Raw genomic sequence first — 19,221 nt, 5'->3', positions numbered from 1 at the left:
GACTCGACTTGGACTAGCAGGCAGTTGCCGACAGGGCCGCCTGTCAAAGCGGATAAAGGCACCGAGTCTGCGGGGAAGGTCAAATAGGCCTGACATCACTAAACACCGCATCTTAACCGTTTAAGTGCTTGCTATTTCTTGACAGTACCGGGGAGGTGGTGTGGGTGGGTGCTTGCAGCGCCGTGGTGCCAACAACCTCGTGCCGATGAACCGGAAACTGGAGGCGATGCAAAATTTATCAGCGCACCACCACCACCACCACCCCCAATTCCCCCCAGCAAGGGAAAACATCGCCTTGCTTTTTTGCCGAAGTTTTCGGGGCATTGTCATCGCCGGCAGGCAGGCGAGGCTCGGCCCGACGCTACGTGGCGTGAATGCACGCATCCTGACAGCCATACGGGGGGGGGGGGACCATGGGAAATTGTATAAATATGTTTTTGTATTCCAGGTATAACGCAAACGGACAGTTGCATCACGCAAGTTTAATTTGGCTTTTCAAGTAATTCACGAGAGATGAAGAGAGAGCGAGAGCAAGGGAGATGGGGAAATGCCCATCGTGCCCTCTGCAAGCAGTGAAAATAAGGGATGGTCTGTTGACTTTCCACGCTTGTTTTGGTTCAATGCTTATCAGAAGCAGACAATGCATATACACTTGTAGTTTGCACATTGCAATATCAGGGAAACAAACATAGCGGCAACTTTTCGTGATGTGAACATTGTTCAAAGGAGAACAGCCCCGCTGTTGTTTGGGCGTCAAGTTGATTCTTTAGGAGAGCTAAACACCCCAGATATTTAAATGTTATTTTTACAATACAACTTGAATTCATGCTATTTTTCTAAATGCATTTGTGGAAATCTTTTTGGGATTAAAGCATCACGTGATGTTGCTTTTGCAACTCGTAGATTGGCGCATTTATTCGTCGATAGGTAGGCCACGTGCAGTGGGGAAAAGTGCGGACACTGCCACCTCTCCCAACACGTTTGTGCAGAGTGGAAGAGCAGGCCAAACACACTATAGAAAGAGCTCTCTAGAGCCCCCCTCTATTGGAGGCCCCTTCACCAGCAATGGCATGAGCAAGCAATTGCAGCGCTGAACCTCTTCCAGCTATCGTTGCGTTTGCACAATTCTAACGCGTGCAACTGAAGCGCATTCCACGTCGGAATAACGTTCCCGAAATGTGCCTGCTTGCGAGTGCAGTCAGATGCGCGTGGCACAACCTCGGGCTGTGATGAATGTCAAGATCACGTTGAGCCCTCCCTGGGGGAAGAGGTGGGGGGGGGTATGTTGTGCCCCCCCCCCCCCCCTGTACTGGAGTGAGTTTCAGGGGAAGTCGGCTGTATAAAGATTGTGTTGCATGGCCGAGCGCGGGGCGTGTTCAATTCACCCTCCCCCAAGTCAGCGAAAATTTGGTCTCGGCAAAGGTGGATCATTGGGGGGGGGGCACACCTCCTGGGGGAGATCTTGTAGAATGATCGTGTCGATGGGGTAGGTCAGTTTAACACGAAGGATTTCGCAACCAATATCATCCATAATGCAGGTTTTGTTTAGGGTGAGATCACGTAAATATATAGATGTGTCGTTAAACCCGCCACCACCCTACACAGACAATTAGTAACAGTGGTTGCCACGTAAACAAAACGTGCCAATTCGTCACGTTGCTTTCCAACACACCGGTGTGCTGTACTAGTAACGAATTGGCACGTTCTGTTTACATGGCAAACCTGACTAATTGACTGTGTCGGGTGGTGGCGGGTTTAACGACACATTTATATATTTATACCATCTAACCCAAAAAAAAGCTGTTTTAGGGGTAGGTATAAAAAAAAAACTCACACAGAGACTTTAATAGTTGTCCAGGCACCAGTGATATTCCCAAAAAAATGGCAAAGCACACACCTGGGCTTGAGCAAGATGTCCCGCTTGTATCACGGTGTTACTTAACAGAGTGGTCCGCATGCCATTCATTTATACCATCTGTCCGAAAGCAGTTCAGTTGAGATAAAGCGAGGTGCCACGTACGGCAACTTCGTAGCCTTCACATTAAAGCAGATACGAGATGAGCAAATCTACCTGCAGGTTTTGACGATGCCACTTACAGAAACACGATTTCCCTGCTGCCATTGGCAAAACTGCCCAGAATACGCTCCATCGTATCAAGGACGGTGGTCACCGCGTCGCGCGCTTTCAGATGCGCTTCTGCGGCCGTCTGGAACGCTCTTCCTCCCGATATTAGGAAGCCACTGTGAGCTATGCACTTTTAAATATCGATTGAAAACTAATTTCTTTAGAACTGCTTATATGTGCGCAGTTGGTTGTCCTTCGCACGCACCTCCGATTAGCGCGGTTGGCTACGTACGGTGCGAAAGAAGTTCAACGTGTGTACTGATCCCGCACGCTGAGGAGGGTTTGGGCCCGGACAGTGAGTGCTTGGATGGGCGGACAACATGCACAACAGGTAGTCGTCGGCTGTGGGGCTATGTCGCGGGCAGTAGTCGGCAGTGCAGGGAAATCCATTGCTGTGCGGTGAATCCGTGGTCATGCATCTCCCTGCCACCACCAATCCAACTTGAAGTACGGTCGCATAACTCGTTACGACCCGCACGGTTTAGGGGAAGCTCTTGTCCAGCAGTGGATTAACAAATGTATGTACACCTTCCTGTTAAGACGATGGCAAGGTTTCTGTGGTGTGTGTACAGGCGATTATTCTCCAATATTTTAGATCTGCTGTGTTTCCGGTGTGTGCGACGCGATCGATCCGCCTTTAATGTTGCATTTTCAATTTAGGTGCATAGTATGGGCATTCCAAAAGAAGATATGTTTGGGGGAGTGGTGTCGCGGTAATTAGTGGATTGCGCTATGAACCTCGTGTCCTGAGTTCAATTTCCAGTCACGTGTAACATTAGTGGCGAGCGATAATCTTGAATGACTCCGGGCCCGTGAGCTCCTTCACCAGCCTTCGCTCTGGCCAGCGTGGTGCAGTGATTTGACGAAGGGCTGTAACATTACAGATTGAAAACTCATTTCTTTCTAACTCATTTTTGTGTTTAGTTTTTTGTCCTTCTCCCGCACCTCCGATTAGCACGGTTGGCTATGTATGGTGCGAAAGAAGTTTAACATACATACATGAACATCTAATATAGTTCAACACAGTACTGTACATAATTTTACTACCAAAGGAAGATTCATGGATTCATAGTTTAGTCAATGGGTCGAAAAATGTATTTCACAAAACTAGGCTTGAAATCCAACATTTCCAGTAGAGGGCATTCTTACATTTACTCACATTAAAGGCAACGGCAATTAGGTTACTATACAAGATTACCACGGTGATATGAACTCCATTCTGAAAAAAAACACCAACGCGATTTTTGGATGATGGGATTTCAACGACATTCAGTGCGTTACGTATAAACGCAATACACAAAACGTTAATGAAGGATCATCCACTTTATTACTCATTCCTTGGCACTTAAAAAATAAAGTAAAATGAACAGGTTAAATTCATCATTTAAAAATATGAAGATAATCCTTGGTGATTATGCACTATTCCCTTCATTTGATTGGTCCGGGGAATATTTGTTGAAAAGTAGTGATGAAATGTTCATTTTAAAGCACACTGCTGCTTAACTGGACAGCAAGTGCCTTTGGAACAATGGCGAAAGTGTGTTTGGCAGTGGCATTAAGAAATAAAAACATTCACCAAAATATCTTTGTTATTATGAGAGGATAAAAGAAAGCTCTCTATTCAAACTTAAGTGACGGTGACGACGACGACGATGATGATGACTTAATACCTAAATGTTCGTCTAAAAATCAAGCAAGGATTTCGAGAGCATTGTTTATTAAGAAAGGAGAACATTTAAAAAATCGCTGAATTTCTTTTCCTGCTACAACACGTAAAACGCACAAAGTACATCCCTACAAGCAATACATTAAATACAAAGCTTCTGCACATTATGCCAAGCATATATTTGTATTTTTTTCGTAATTTTTCTCATCGTTTTTTTTTAATGCTACAACATTATAGAAGAAAACATCAAGATTGCAAAAATTCTTAAAATCATATACCCGGTGGTAGACATAAACGGTGACGGGTGGTGCATTTAGTTTTTGTTCTATATCTCTGTAATTCGTTTTGTTTAAACCATCCGCAGTTTCAACCCTCGTGCATTCAACCAATGTCTGCCAAGCATTTAAAGGTTAATACAAAAAATACCGTCTCTTTTTTTTTTTGCTCAAAGCAAAAAAAACATTTGCTGGATAACGAACCAAAATCTGAGCACACTGTTTTAAACAGCAATGAAAAAGCGACCATCAAACAATGATTAAGCTACTGATAATGGCGTTTATACTCTAAAATTCATGCAACGTATTTTACAGCTAAGTGCAAAACTGTGAGGGTAGTTCATTTCAGAGAGGTTTTATCTAGTCTGAGGTATGCATTCTAAAAAAGAGATGTTATTTAAAGAGTAAGGTTTTTTTTGGGAGGCTGTAGTAATATTTACAAAATCACGTAAAGTTGTGATGCACGTTTTCACTCTGCCTTCGTTTGATCGCACACAATTTTTGATGCGTCCCTGTCTTGAAAAATACATTTTTTTAAATAAGTTTTTTTCTTTTTGATTCCTTTTTTTTGTTAAAACAATTTCACTAAGATTCTATACTTTTTTTTGCGAATGCCTTTGAGGAAATGACATTAAAAAAAGCTTAGATCTGTAAGTGCTAAGAACGTATCCCATCTCACACCTTTAGAATACCCAATCATGTACTCAATGCAAGTGTTCTGGGCAGGCAATGTCTGGTTGTAGCCTCGTACACACTGCTTCACAGACAAATACTAAAAAATTCTAATTACAATTTAAATCGGAAACACCTAAACACATCCTTCAGTACTCACAAAAAACAAACAAAATATAACCGTTGAGAATGTATTAAATCGTGAGGAATGAGCAGAAACCACTTGGGCCACTGAATAAAAACTGGAATCGTGACCTTGATCAAATTATTACCATCGTTTCACAATTTGTTTTTATATATTTCAGGATTTGTTTTGCTCAAGAGGGTTAGGGTGATGATTATAGGGTTTGGATGATATAGAAAGTACGTGGTCTCGATTTAAGCTTATACAACAAAGGTAATACTTTTCTTTTTTTACACTGAGCCTGCAACATTGGTGCAATTGGTATGACGTCTAGTGTTTAAATAGAGGGGCTATCTCATAGTGCTGTAGTTTCAAAATAATAAAGCATGTGTTGCAATCCATTGTGTCGTAGCCTTTTCAACACTGAAAATAATGTTAAAGAATAAAAACTTTGGTTCAATGAAACATCAATTAAGCCTGGCAACACACTTTTGATGGCAAAATACCCAGCCCCATTATGAATTAATTCATCATCCACGTGTTCATTTGTTCCTCTCGTTTATTTTTTGGGCTAAATTATTAAAATAACATAAACAAAATATCTTTGGCAATTAAAAAAAAACACCATAGGTAAATTAGGGAAGCAATTAAAATAAATAGTAATGATTACACTGGTAGTATAACTACAAAGCACCTATTTTGAAATAAAATACCTTTCGCCGGTGGTTTGTTGAGGTCAGCTCCGAGGGAGGTTCATGTTTTACCATTTATTTTGGTTTTTGGAAAAGAGCATTGGTCAGGCTAATTTACGTAGAGGCGACGTTGAGCTTCTCACGGCCGCCGTTTCCCGATGACGGTGCGCTCCTTGGAGCGTTTCACTTCACCGCGTAAAAAAAAAACACGCAAATAAAAGTTTCACGACGATACATTTCATTTCGTGCCAAGTGGCATCGCCGAGGAGGAAATACGTCCCAACGAACATAACTTATTGTGTGTGTGTGTGACATTTATAAGGGTTATTATAACCGTGATGCTATTATTTACATTCCTTAGGTCTCTGTTCACCATCACCGGCCAAACTCGGAGAACTTTTTTCACGTTGCTCTGAATATGTAACAAAACGAAAAGCGAACCACTCCCGAGGCTTCTTCGTGCATTCGCCCACACGAGCGATCGAATTGAGTTGAAACTTCTGACGGAGCAGATTAGATGGTTGCCGTTGAGGAGGAGGAGGAGGGAGGGGATTTCGTTTCTTCATTTTTGTATTTTCTGTCGTTTTGTTTTAACATTTCCTTTCCTTTCATTTTCCACAAACAATTTGGAACACTACGAAAACCTTTGGTCTGCTCCAGCACTGAAAGCAAATGACTCCTTTCCATGAGAGAGGTGAGCAAGGTTGCCGAGGTATAAAGACACTCAGATAAATTCACGGGCAAAACCTGCCAAAAACCATTTGGTTCCATTTAGTTGGATTTGATGACAAAAATACATTTGTCAGACCTTCTGAGACAAGGTCAGTGGGAAGTTACTTTTTCTTCTGCCTGCAAGCTGGCATTATTATTTCTTTCATTTCATCAGCAAGGCAAAGAGTAGCTTTTCAAACAAAAAACACCAGCATTCTTTTTGCTAATTCAGGTCAACGACTGACAAGGTTTTTGTTTTTATTTCCTTCCCCATTTCCCTTCATCTTTGCTGCTCACAATAAACTGTCCACATTTTTCTTGATAAAAAGAACTACCGCACAAATACGTGTTGTTTCAACTGTCTGCAACAGTTTGTTTGAAAGCCAGTTCTGATCATTTTAATGGAGTCGCGTCCAACGTTACACAGAGGTTGCTTTACATTGGTTTCTTCTTCGTCCTCCTCCATATTCTTGAATATTCACAGTCAAAATGTTTTATATTTTTGTTGACATGTGCAAATGCTTCATTCTTCAGTTAAAGAGTTCGACAAATGCCCACATCGTTTACAACGATGACAATATCAACAAGAGGAAATAATAACGGTATTAAAATAAAAAATTAAACCATTAAAGTTGTGACCGCAACAGAGGCTGGCATCTTACCAACGTCCTCAGAATCATGGCATGTCGTTTCCCTGTATCGTCAGCTCTTTTGAAACGCAGTTCAGAGGACGCACTCGATTTGGGTCCACACCCCCTTTGACGTCCCCCATGGAGTCTCCTTCGCGAGGCCGTCATTCCATCTCCACCATGAGATTGTGGTCGTCATCGAGATCCCTATCGTCCTCCAGATCGGGGCTCTGGCTTCCCATCGCCACCAGTGACAGGGGGCCTTCGCATTCATCCAACGGCTCCTCCTTGACGTTCGTGGAGTGTCTGTTGAAACAAAAGCGAGGGCTGGTGTTATTGTTAACACGAGGGCAATCGTGGTCATCGGGAAAGTCTGCGTGATTTCTAGCAGTTGATGCAAATTGGGGGGAGAGGGAGGGGGGGGGATAATAAAATAATGTTGTGATATGTTTTGTTGGGGATGGAAAAGAGCCCGTGTTAAAATAAATGTTTTCCCACTCCCCCCCACCCATTCAGATTTTACTCAACATAACTAATGAGACAGATGTGAATGCGGGGTGTCCATAAAAGTAACATCGATGATTATTCACGAACAACGCTAAACATTAAATCGATAACAATTGTTTTTCATTTGACTCGCATATACAATGGGTCTATCACTATGAACATCATTAAAGTGTGAATAGGCAAAGATTTCTCGAGACCACGATTTTTATTTTTTTAGTTCATAGACACACCTCGAGCTCGTTTAAATGTCCATCGAGCTCGCAAAACAAACTCTTAATATCTAATTCTATATTTGAAGCTTTCGTGACTGCAATGATTCATACTCTTAGTTCTTTCGGTAAAGTCACGTAGGTAAAAAATGAAATTAAAATTAATAAAAATAAAATAATAAAAAATCACGACGTTTCGGAGGCAACACAAGTCTCCGTCATCAGGTGGGACCGTCACAGCCAGATTTGCTGTATCTTGATATCTACCGACAAGAGCGAGTTATATTTCTCGCAAAGCAGCCAGCGAGCGCTTGCGCCGGGAATCCGGCATTGCGAGCCGTTCCCAAGGCGCCAAATGGGCCGGGGCGTTTGAAGCGCGGGGGCAGTGCTCGGCGCTATTATTATCAGACGCTATCGGCAAGTGGCAACAACTAATAAATTGTTCACGCCGCGACAAGAGGGCTCACGCTCCTCATTAGCATGCCGCGGACCGGGCTCGTCGCCCCATCAGAGACAGAGGAAGCCCTGACAAGGTGATCCGACCATCAATCAGTGTCACGCTACCACCGCTCCCTGGGACGAGATGATGCATGTTGTTTCTGCCGCAGATTAATGAACATCTTTTAGCGGCGTGGCAGTGTGCGGCGAGGGAGCGGAACCCAGTGGCGAGACATCGCCCGACGCGGCAGGGAGTGCGTCAGGTGACAGATATCTGTGCTTGCGCGTGTGCGTGTGTGCGCGCTTGCGTGCGTGTGCAGTTGCAAATGAGATGGCGTCATATTTATAGCAACAAAAGAGATGATGTGCATTGTGGGTGTGTGTAAGGAGTGTGATCATGCACGCACACAACACGTCTTGCACCCACTGTAATGATCAATATGGTTGACAATTCCTTTGGTCAAAAGAATTATGTTCAGAATTTTCTGCTTTAAAGGTTTTTTTTTTACTTACCCAATAATTACGGGAATTTGCATCAAGTTACCACGAACAATATCAGACACACAATTGTTACATACAGGGAAACGTTCTCAAAATTTTACTTGTACCAGGACCCCAGGGTATATCCTGCAATCTTCAACTATTATTCACCCATTATCTCTGGCCTCTCTACGTGCTTCATAGCTGGATATGCCACATATTATATGGTACACTATATACCCAGTAAATATGCAACGATGAACTAACATTACCATACGGTTGGAACCGTTTTTGGAACCAATGTTGACCCGACGTTGGACCAGCTATTTCCATATTTATTGGGTATATATTTCCTTTTAGGGCAGTGGCATTATTGATGAATGTGTCGAGTTTTGGTGACACGTACAAGACAGGGTTTTCACTAGGTTGTTTATACCTACAGGCTGTTATGTCATTATTCACTGGTGGCAGCAGGGGAACTGTAGTGGGAAGGGAAAACACCCCGTGACAACCAGCGGTGAACTCCGCAATGAAAGCCCTACATTATAAGCTTGTATTAGATGCAGGTGTGGGATATTTATAAGTCCGTTCACTGAAGTTATTTTGGGCTATTTCTCGTGTATTTGTAGGGCTGCTATGTCCATCACCATTCATGTGGTTCAAAAAGCCAAAGATCCCCTGTGTAGCCTTAACAGATTGTCTGGGGCAAGTGCTGTCGCGAGCACCTAAGAAGGCCGGCACGGCACACGAGGGGATGGGTGGCAAGCACCACATCCGGCTGCCTTTGTCTCCCCAGTGGCGATGTTTACACACCGCACCAGATACTCATTTGAGGCTGGGTCAACCTAGGGGAGGCCCAGGACCGGTTCCGATAATCGTCACCGGTGTTGGCCATGAGCGGGAATCGAACCCGAGTCGCTAGATTCGCAGTACAGCGCGTTAACCACGACACCACCGCTGCACTACTGCTTCTTACGTGGTACACACTCACACGGACGCCCGATTCTAGGAATGTTGAGCTTGTTTGACGAGCTCGAAAGTAAATGAGCAAATCTGAGCTGTTACATGAATTGAAATGCACAGAAGAATGAATTACCAATTAATTCACGAGATTATATAAACACGACTCATCTGATGTCTGAGTTAGCATGACAGCACATTGATTAAAGCATTAAAGAGGTCCTCTATGATTTTGAAACTAATGACAACACTGCAAGATTCAGTCACCCGTACACGTACAGAGTTTTACCCTCCAGAGGTATGCACAGCTCTGCAACACTGAATTTAGTTATGAAATTGAGGGATGTTGGGATCATCCGTTAGAAGTCATTAGTGTGATTGGCACAGTGTTTATGGCTTGTGACAGCTATTATAATGATTATGGAAGAGCGGTTGCAGTATGTTGCTTAGACGTATCAAGATAAATATAGCTCACACTTTAAGTTGCTGCTACTTTATCCTCCGGGAAGTGTCAACTGTAAAATGTGACTAGATTATTGTGATCTGACAAGCCACATTAATTAAGTCAAAGCAATGAATGCCGCACATATCAGTGAGTTATAAATAATATAAGTTGCCAGTTGCTAGCATTTGAAACAACGCTCCTGCATTATTTCGCACACGACGGAGCCAAGGTCCTGGCGGATTACAAAATACATTGCAATTTTTTTAGTTTTTAAGCAACACAATGCACAATTCATGAGGCATAAGCAAATAAATTATCATAATTATTTCAGTAGCTTAATTATTAACAACACCGACTTATTAGTACTATTATATATATTAAAAAAAAATGTTTACAGCTCTTGCTACCCCATACTGCCTAGCACTTCCCCCACCCACTCAGGCGACCGCCCGATGTTTTTAAACGGGGTTAATGATCGCAGGTTATTCTAACACAACAAGGCACTCACACACCTGTACACTTTAATTGCAGACAAATTGAGGTTGCCGCTGTTTATGAGCGCGAGCATGGGCGAGTATATATGTCAGGCTATTTGCGTGGCACACAAACGGGGCTGGTGACAGGAGCCAGCCTAGGGGGCCTTCGTGCCAAGAGGGGTAATCCAATAGCCATTAAAGTAATTTGCAAGTGGGAGCTGAGGCAGATAAATAATATGATGGGGGGGCGGAGGAAGTTGGGAACAAAATATATTTATATTTTCTTTGCAAAAGATACAAAAGCAGCCACACCGATTGTTAAAAGGCGTGCGCTGCAACTGCTGTGCTAAAAAACACTAAACTAGAGCTATTATAGCTCTTTGTGCGCCTTTGGCGTCATCTGATCCAACACCATGTGAGACTAGGCTCTAAGGAAAGCTGTCTCGGGTGTGGACCAATCAACTTCAAGGATAGTGCATACATTATCAGAGTTATGTTTTTTGTTTGCATTATGACTGCAGGTATTGTGGTCTATGCAAACATGACTCCTTGTAAAAAAGGTGTCAGTTTTGTTGCCAGATAAAAGGGTAAAAAAAGAATTATCATATTTTTTACTGGCAAATGAGGTTCCAATGGTACTATAGCTCTCTTTCAGAAGCGACCTGGTCACAGATGACCAAATGATAACTCAAAGAAGTGGCTCGTCGCGTGGACATTTCTCGCAGCCAAGTACTCTAAAAGCACGTTGATTCTACATGTGGAGGGAAAATCTGGAGAACCCGGAGAAAAATGCACGGGGAGAGAAACACACAAACTCCAAATGGACGTATGGGCGGGACACCAGTGCGGCATAACACACTGGTCCTCATTAAGCAGCACGAAATCTAAATTTTCACTGATATTCGCCTTCTGACTGCTTTGCCATCACGAGAACTGACTGTGACGCACCACCCCGCAAGATTTTCTGACGACCCAGGTTTTGCGAATCGCGGGGAAAATAAAAATCACCATTGCAACAATTTCCTTTTTTTTTTAAATACCGCACGCCACCGGTGTACCGTCAATACGTTCAAATGCACAGCAGGCGTCGGGGCCAAGATGGAACCAGGCGAGGCAGTTAACATCTCGCCACCTTGCCACCGTCACGTTCATATTTACGTGCTCTGCGATGTAGGCGTTGGATGCCCAGCCCCGGCGTTAACGGCGCGTTACCGGTTACCGGCTTGCAAAAGGACACGGGAGATGCGCCCCCCCCCCCAAGGAGACAGCCGGGAGGGACAAGTCGTGGAGCCTCGCGGGAAGTGGCTCTCGGGGGGGTGGGGGGGCGGCAATCCGGACGTCCACAGAACGAGCGGCAATTGGAAGGCGCTCGCAATTTTCCCCCGGCTGGAAACCGTCAATGTAAATTGTCCCCCTTCCTTTGTAACCCCCTGAAGCCATCAGAGATCCCGTGTTGATCTCTGCCAGTTTTCTCTCTTTACACACACACAATAAATGAAGGCCACGGATAAAACTGAGTTTATTCTAATTATTAGTACCTCGGAAAGCAAGCGTGAATGCCTTTAAAGTGTAAAAACAACGTTCTAAGATGTGTTTAATACGGGGGAGCTTTTCATGAAAAAAAATGCCCGTATGTCAATTCAAACTGGGGCTTTAGATGTGTCAATGTCCTTCAAATGTTACCGTTTCCTCAGGATCCCCACAATGTACAGTGATCTCCGGCTAAATAAATGTAACCTTCCTGATCCTTCTCTCTGCTCTGAGGGAGGGTCATTTCCCGAAACATCAGCTCACTTCCATTATAATACAGTATTATTGACAAATGTGGGGATAGTTCACACTTTGCAACTCAGTTTGAAGCTGTTAATACGTCTGTCTATAACACGGCGGTCACAAATAACTCTCATAAACACGATCCAATGTCAATACAATTTCAGTAAAAACAAAAAGTTGCGTTGACAATTCCCGATTCACCCGACGGAAAACATTTTCAAAGGGTTGCCCAAAACTTTTCGAAACGACAAAAACGAAACCAGTGCTAAACGGATTTAATTCACTGTCATGCCTTTTGAAAAGCAATCCGGAACCCACTTACTGTACATGCGCTTAGTCATTTTTATCCATTCGTTATGTTTGAGTGAGTGCTTTTGGAAAGCTTAACTTCACAATGAAAAGAACATACTGTGATCTACCTGCTATGACGATATGGCTAAAAAATGTTGACCTTCATAAAAAGTATGGAGAGACAACTGAATGTTGCACAAAAGGAGCAGGGAGAGATGCACGCTTGGAATTACACCGAGAGATAGAAAAAGGAATGAATATGAATGGAACACATACAGATTCCTACAATCATTCAAAATGTTCAGAAAGTAAGGTTTCCTTTGGCAGGGCACAACACTGGATGGAATGATGGCTGGTGGTCAAGAATAATAACGGAGTGGCAGCCAAGGAACGGATCGCCGCGCCGTAGAGAACATTCACCTAGAAGACGGAGCAATGAAGCATCTCGCGTGCCAGTACAAGGCGGATCGTTACTCCGCAAGATTGCGAAAGGTGGTGGCGGCGGCTTGGAGAGGCCTCCATCCAGCAGTGGATTGACCATGGCTGACGACAACGACGACGGCAACGAACGTGCAAATGCCTCTCCAAAGTGCGGAGGATTCACCGAGCCTGTGTGTAGGCCCGAGGGGGGAGGGGTGGGTGGGTAGGTGGAGGCGGTGGTAATGCATCCACACTCACAGCACATGGGAGGGCGAGTGCCTGGGGCTGTTGCTGCCGTTGCTGCTGTGCTCCAGGAGGCCGTTGAGGTCCTCGGGGGCAGTGCCCATGAAGGCGGCCGCCGACACCAGGGAGTTGCCGAAGCCGCCCAGCAGGGGAAGGTTGGCCTCTGCGAGCGCCGCCTGCATTCGAGGAGCCGGCCGAAGGGAGGAGCGAGTGGGGCATTAGGACTTGCGTTCGCAGCGACCCGCTTGCTTGATCTGCTTGAGCGAACTCAACGAGGCTCATGTCACTTGACGTCTCGACTCAACCGTTTCAACGCCCTGCTGCAGTTTAGCCGAGGGGGACCCTCCCCTCCCCCCATCGGTGACAGCTGCCCCTGTGCGGCACAAGGTGTACACAGGACCAGTGTGTAAATAAGCATTAGGCTGCCAATAGGGAGGAGATGTTGCGACATGGTTTTCCCCATTTTATTAAATCGAAGTGGAATTGAACAAACCTGAAATTGGACCATTATGCCACCAGAAATGGCCTCCATCATGGAATATTTAGCTTCCACTGTGAAGCAGACAGAGTTTCGTTTTTGGTCCTTCCCAGCACCTTCGATTAGCACGGTTGGCTACGTACGGTGCAAAACAAGTTAAACATACGTACGGACATACCTGGTGCTACAGTTCCTAGGCCCGGGGAGACCAAGTCCCAGGGGTTAGGGAACAGAAGATAAGCCCACCCACCATCATTTCCTACAACTCTCCGCCTGTAAATATTGGGCCGCAATAGTTGTGCCAAGTGAACGGCAATGTATGTATATGTATATTTTTTCCCCCACTGCAGCACTACGAATGTTAAAGAGCGTTACGATGTAGCTGCTGCTGTATTTATGTAGACATTGTCTTGGAGAATGAGTCACGATGCAAATGTTTCCAATCCGAGAGATCTGTTTGGGTCAATGGCAGCAATGGGCAATTTGGCCAAGAGCATTAACGTTGCATGTTTCTTTTTTTCTAGGGAAGGAAACTAGAGAAACCACAGGATATCCATGCACAACAGGGGGAGAAATTATAACCTCGACACAGAAAGGTGTCCAAGTCAGGAATCGAACACAGATCCTCAACTAAAAGTGTTACCACTGCCGCAATGAACTGAGAACGGGAAAACAGAACCAGGGAAAGAAGCAGACCCACTATATAATTTGGAGAGATTACATTACGAACGATTCGTCACTTAATTGAATAGCACGGGATGAAGCGGGTTTGGTTGGCAGAAGATGGAAAGCAGTCTTGCCCAGTGTGCTGCCAAGCGCAGGAAGGACTAAAACTTTAAGAATCTAATACTTACACAGGAACGTATAATTTTGAGAGGAAAATTCTAAACAAAGATGAATCCACATTTATATAATAAGACAATATCACAAATAAGCCGCGCGTGCTCTCATGATGAATTACCACACACCTTCCCGCTTGTCAAATATATCTGGCTTTATTAAAATTAACTTTTATTGAAAATATTATTATTATTACTTTAACCTCTGCATTTGCAATCATTCACATTACCGCATTTTAAATTGGAATAAAAATTGTCTCCCAGCACTAATAACTCACGCGACTTGTAATTGACTTCCCATTATTATCAAAAACGCTGTGGTAACTTAACAACCAGGCGCGTTAATCGTTTCGAATGATAATTATTCGGCTTAATCAAAGTGACGAAAAAGTGTGGGTAAATCTCACGACTAGTGGGTAAACACTCAAATGAATAAACGCATCCAGTGTTTACATTATCTAACCCAAACAGACACATGGAATAGACCAAAATAATAATAAAAAAGCTAACATTGGCATTTCCCATCGTCCAAATGATATTCATGTGAGCTGTTCATTTTAAATGCTAAACAAACCGCGTGATTTTTTTCTTCTGCACTATCTTATTAAATATATGATTAGCACGACCGTGTGCTGGGGAAAATGAAGTTGAAAAACCAGTGGAATCATTCATACCCCCGTCACGGACGAGAAACGATGTTAACGCGGGCCGTTTTAATGATTAAATTTAACGAACTGACGAGTCAATGATTATGACAACTGTGATGATGACACGGCCTGATGTGGGATGTTAAATGCCGCCTCATGTGCCACATTTTCGACTCCTCTGAAACCACTGTGGCACCAGAGGCCGCGATTCTACGCACGAGATGACCCGGGTGTGGAATGTGGTGGGGGGGGGGGTGAGCAGTAAAAAAAAAACTTTTTTTCGCTGTTAGTTTAATCAAAAGTGCTCCAGTTGCATGAAATTTTCAACGGAGCGCTTTCCCCTGCATGCATATTTTATAGCAGTCTCGTCTCTTCAATCAAGGACATTTTCATAAGTAGCAGCTGTCTTTGCGCATTATGTCGGCTAACGGTCAGATTACTGAAGAACGGCCTGTGCCGTACGAGCAACACAAAAGCCATCGCGGATGCGTTAATACGACCAAATCAACGGCCAGTAACCAACGTCCTCCCCTAACGGGAGATTTACCCAGCCTTGTGCTATTGTTTGAAAAATATATATTCTATATTGTTTTCGGCAATTCATGTGTCTATTTGAAAATGTATGATGGGAGGAAGAAAAAAATCCAGAGCAAAATGAAGAGGCAAAGAAAAAACCCATCACCATTTCGTCAGCCACATCTTACGGTGGACCATTGCTGAATGCGATTAAAAATTTATAATTTGCCATAAGCGAAAACAGTAATGCAAATTCATTACCGTGGACATTATTAATATTCATGGAACTGTGTCTTGCAGTTACATTTTTTCCCGAAATGAAAAAAATGTCCCGCATTAGATGAAATAATTTCCACATGATTTGTTTCACGAAAACATTCTCAAGGTAAAAATCCAGCCGACTGTAATACAAGCCCTGCGTTGTCTGCGTTGTTGGGACATGAATGAGGCAACAAATGTTGTTTTAATCCCATTCAGATTGATGGCAATGCATTGCCTCATTATGGCTTGATTGGAGCACTGGGTGTTATAAAAACACTCCTGTAAAGACATCGGATAGCACACTCAATGAAAGTTAAGTGGACTATTTTAGATGCACACGGTATTATTACATCGCTATTGTTTCATACGGTATTATGAACAGCGATGCTTTATTTGGCATGTAAATATGTTTCCCCATTACCAAACGATGAAACCTATTCTCATTTTTCATGTCTCCATTACGTTTAAAACCATGTTTCACTTCCTTGCATCTTCTAAACATATACATACACACACACAATAGAAAGACCCCCCCCCCCCCAGTATAGCCTTAACAGACTGTTGGGGCAAGTGCTGTTAGCGGGCCCCTATGAAGGCCAGCACGGCACACAAGAGGCGGGTGGCCAGCACCATGCCCGACCGCCTTTGTCTCCCCAGTGGCGATGTTTACACACCCCACCAGGTACTCATTTCAAGCTGAGTCGACCTAGGGGAGGCCCATGACCAGTTCAGATAATCGTCACTGGTGTTGGCCGTGAGCGAGAATCGAACTCGGGTATCCGGGTTCGTAGCGCAGCGTAGCGCTAACTGTTGCGCTCCCGATCCCCGTGCTGCACATCAACAAACACATGGAGACACACTGGCATGCAAAACACCCGTCAATTGAGTTCATTATCAAAACGTCGAGCTTTGCCGAGTAACATTTTACAGAAATAGCTCACACTCTAATAATAACGACAATAATAATTTGTTAGCTTAACGCAGCCTCAGAATTAATAACCTTTAATGAATCACTTGAGGTACCAGCGCTTCCTGGGCACTGAAGAGGAGAGCAAAGGAACGATCCACAACGATGACTTGTTAAAGATCAACTGGTGGAGTGTTTAAAAAAAAAATTGTTAAAACATCCGATTGGCTCTAATGGCCAGCAAAGTAAATGGTGCAACCCTGCAATTGCTTGCTCATGGCACTGCTGGCGGAAGGGCCTCCACTAGCAGAAACTCTAGAGCAGCTCTCATTGAGAATATTTGTCCTTCTCACTGGCCAGACATCGCCAAAGCGGTGGAGGATGTACTCACACTTTTGACCCCACCACCACACTCCTACCTGCCGAACGACTAACTGTGGTGGAACCATCTATGCTGCTGGGTGGACAGAGGCGATGGATGGGGGAGGGGTATTGAATAAACTCGCAAAATTGTTTCAACTGCCACGCCGGGATATAGAACTGAACCAGAGACCTCCGGAATTGCACTGTCTTGAGAATGAACTACACCACGGCAATCTTCCTGATAAATGGTAACAAACATTTAAAAAACAATGCTATCTGAATTTGGGTTGAGATGCTCTCACGGTTTAAAATAAACACGATGTGTATATTTTTTTTCTCAACCAATGTTGGCGGGAGGTATGCTTTAAACTGCTGGGAGATGGCCAATCGGTGAGACTCAAAATCCTTTTGAGTGGCGATGTCACGTAGCCGGGCAGCAGTGAGTCAGGCACGCATAAAGATCTGGCCAATCACCCAGGAGAGATAGCCACCACGAACAGACACGCATGACCACTGGTCAATCAGGCGTAGATATTTTTGATGGCCACAATAAGTCTATTCAAACAACGGGTCTCTGCGTAATCGTGTCCAAACAACACACTGCAGGTGCAGCTATTCCCTTTACAAGTGTAGAATGAAAGAGTCGCCCAGTTGTGAATGTGGTGATACGCAATATATGCATCACATCACCGACCACTGCTTATTATACGCTTACACAGCGGGTATGGAAGCTTTACATCAAGAAACCTCTGATGCCACTGAATGGATTACCAGACTCAACGTGCGGCTATAATGTTTCGTCGGTCGCTCTTCACATTCCACGAAAGACAGCGAGCGAGAGAGTCTATCGAAATCATGTATTATTGAAATCGCTAATAAATATCACCGTTTCACAAAGGCGGCACACACAAACCTGTAGTGTTGCATTCAGGGCCGCACCGTATCCCAGACTTGTCTGCATGCTCTTGATTAGTGAGGGACTTCTGTTCACAACGCACGTCACAGACACAAGGACAAACAACAATCATTATTTCATTTAAAAAAAAAACACTCAATTTCACGAACAACTGTGGCGCAGCCTGCTGACGCAGTGTCGCGGTAGATGACAATGGATATTGGCCGATGGTCAAGGATAATATCGGAGCGGTAGCCAGGAAATGGAATCCACACAGCAAAGGGTCTACGGAGGAGATGGAGTGATGATATCAGTTCATGTGCAAAATTGTTTATTGCATTGCAGGATCGTGCCAAATAGCAGAGGTTCGGGGAGGCCTTCATCCAGCAGTGGATTAGATCACGGCTGATGATGATCATGAATTGACAATGGAAGATAAATCCGACGCGAGTTGATTGTGTCGATGGTGTGTGGTAGTCCACCATACCCAGTCATCTTCTGTGGCCGTCTTTTCTGGAATTCCATCTCATCCACGGTCCACACCGCTCCCTTTACATTTTCCACACGAACAAAGCACTTGTGTAGACTCAGGTTGTGCCGAACAGCATTCTGAATGACACATTAAGAAAACATTGATTAAGATGAAACATGCATATTGGAAATTGCTTCTCAATGCACATTAAACTGGGCGTGAAGGGGTAGTGCAGTTTTTAGCACAACTGTATTAGGAAACTATCAACCTGAGTTTACTTCCTGGCCAATGCTAAAATAAGTGGTGAGTTTTAATCGTACCAAACCACACTGAATAGTGCGGTGAAATATGGTAACACAACCACAGTGATCATTGACTCGACGTGGGCAGGCCTTCCTCCAGCAGTGGATTGACAAACGGAAGCATGCTGTTTTTTTTTTCGTTTAATATTTTATTACGTAATGAAATACATGTTTATGAAGAGAAAGAGAGGATTAATCCACCTTATCATCCAGAAACAGAATTGAAATTATTTCTATTTAACACAATTTATATAAATACTTTGCACACACCCATTAAAGGCTATTTATGACCATTTATAGTCGGTCATATTTCTATTAATTTGGTTTTTAAGCTTAACTAATCACACTCACAATCAAACCACACACATGCAATAAGCAGCTTGTAATTCTTACATTTGTAACGTG

At 43.8% G+C, this 19,221-nt stretch overlaps 1 protein-coding gene across 1 annotated transcript in view; it reads right to left on the bottom strand.

Annotated features, from left to right (window-relative positions):
* Positions 1-6,119: 6,119 nt before the first annotated feature.
* The window catches only part of LOC144731712 (forkhead box protein P2-like), a 181,801-nt gene continuing 168,699 nt past the window's right edge, over positions 6,120-19,221 (bottom strand). Inside the window, exons 14-17 of the mRNA XM_078612897.1 lie at positions 18,530-18,651; positions 18,061-18,130; positions 13,152-13,312; positions 6,120-7,200 (exon numbers count right to left, since the gene is read on the bottom strand). Coding sequence (XP_078469023.1) covers positions 7,059-7,200; positions 13,152-13,312; positions 18,061-18,130; positions 18,530-18,651 — 495 coding nt within the window. The 3' untranslated portion in view covers positions 6,120-7,058. The remainder of the gene's footprint in view (positions 7,201-13,151; positions 13,313-18,060; positions 18,131-18,529; positions 18,652-19,221) is intronic.

This window comes from Lampetra planeri, chromosome 40 (assembly GCF_965212315.1).
Source record: "Lampetra planeri chromosome 40, kcLamPlan1.2.h2, whole genome shotgun sequence".
Classification (NCBI taxonomy): Eukaryota; Metazoa; Chordata; class Hyperoartia; order Petromyzontiformes; family Petromyzontidae; genus Lampetra; species Lampetra planeri.
Note: the sequence above shows the minus strand (reverse complement) of the source record. Positions and strands in the feature narration are given on the sequence as shown.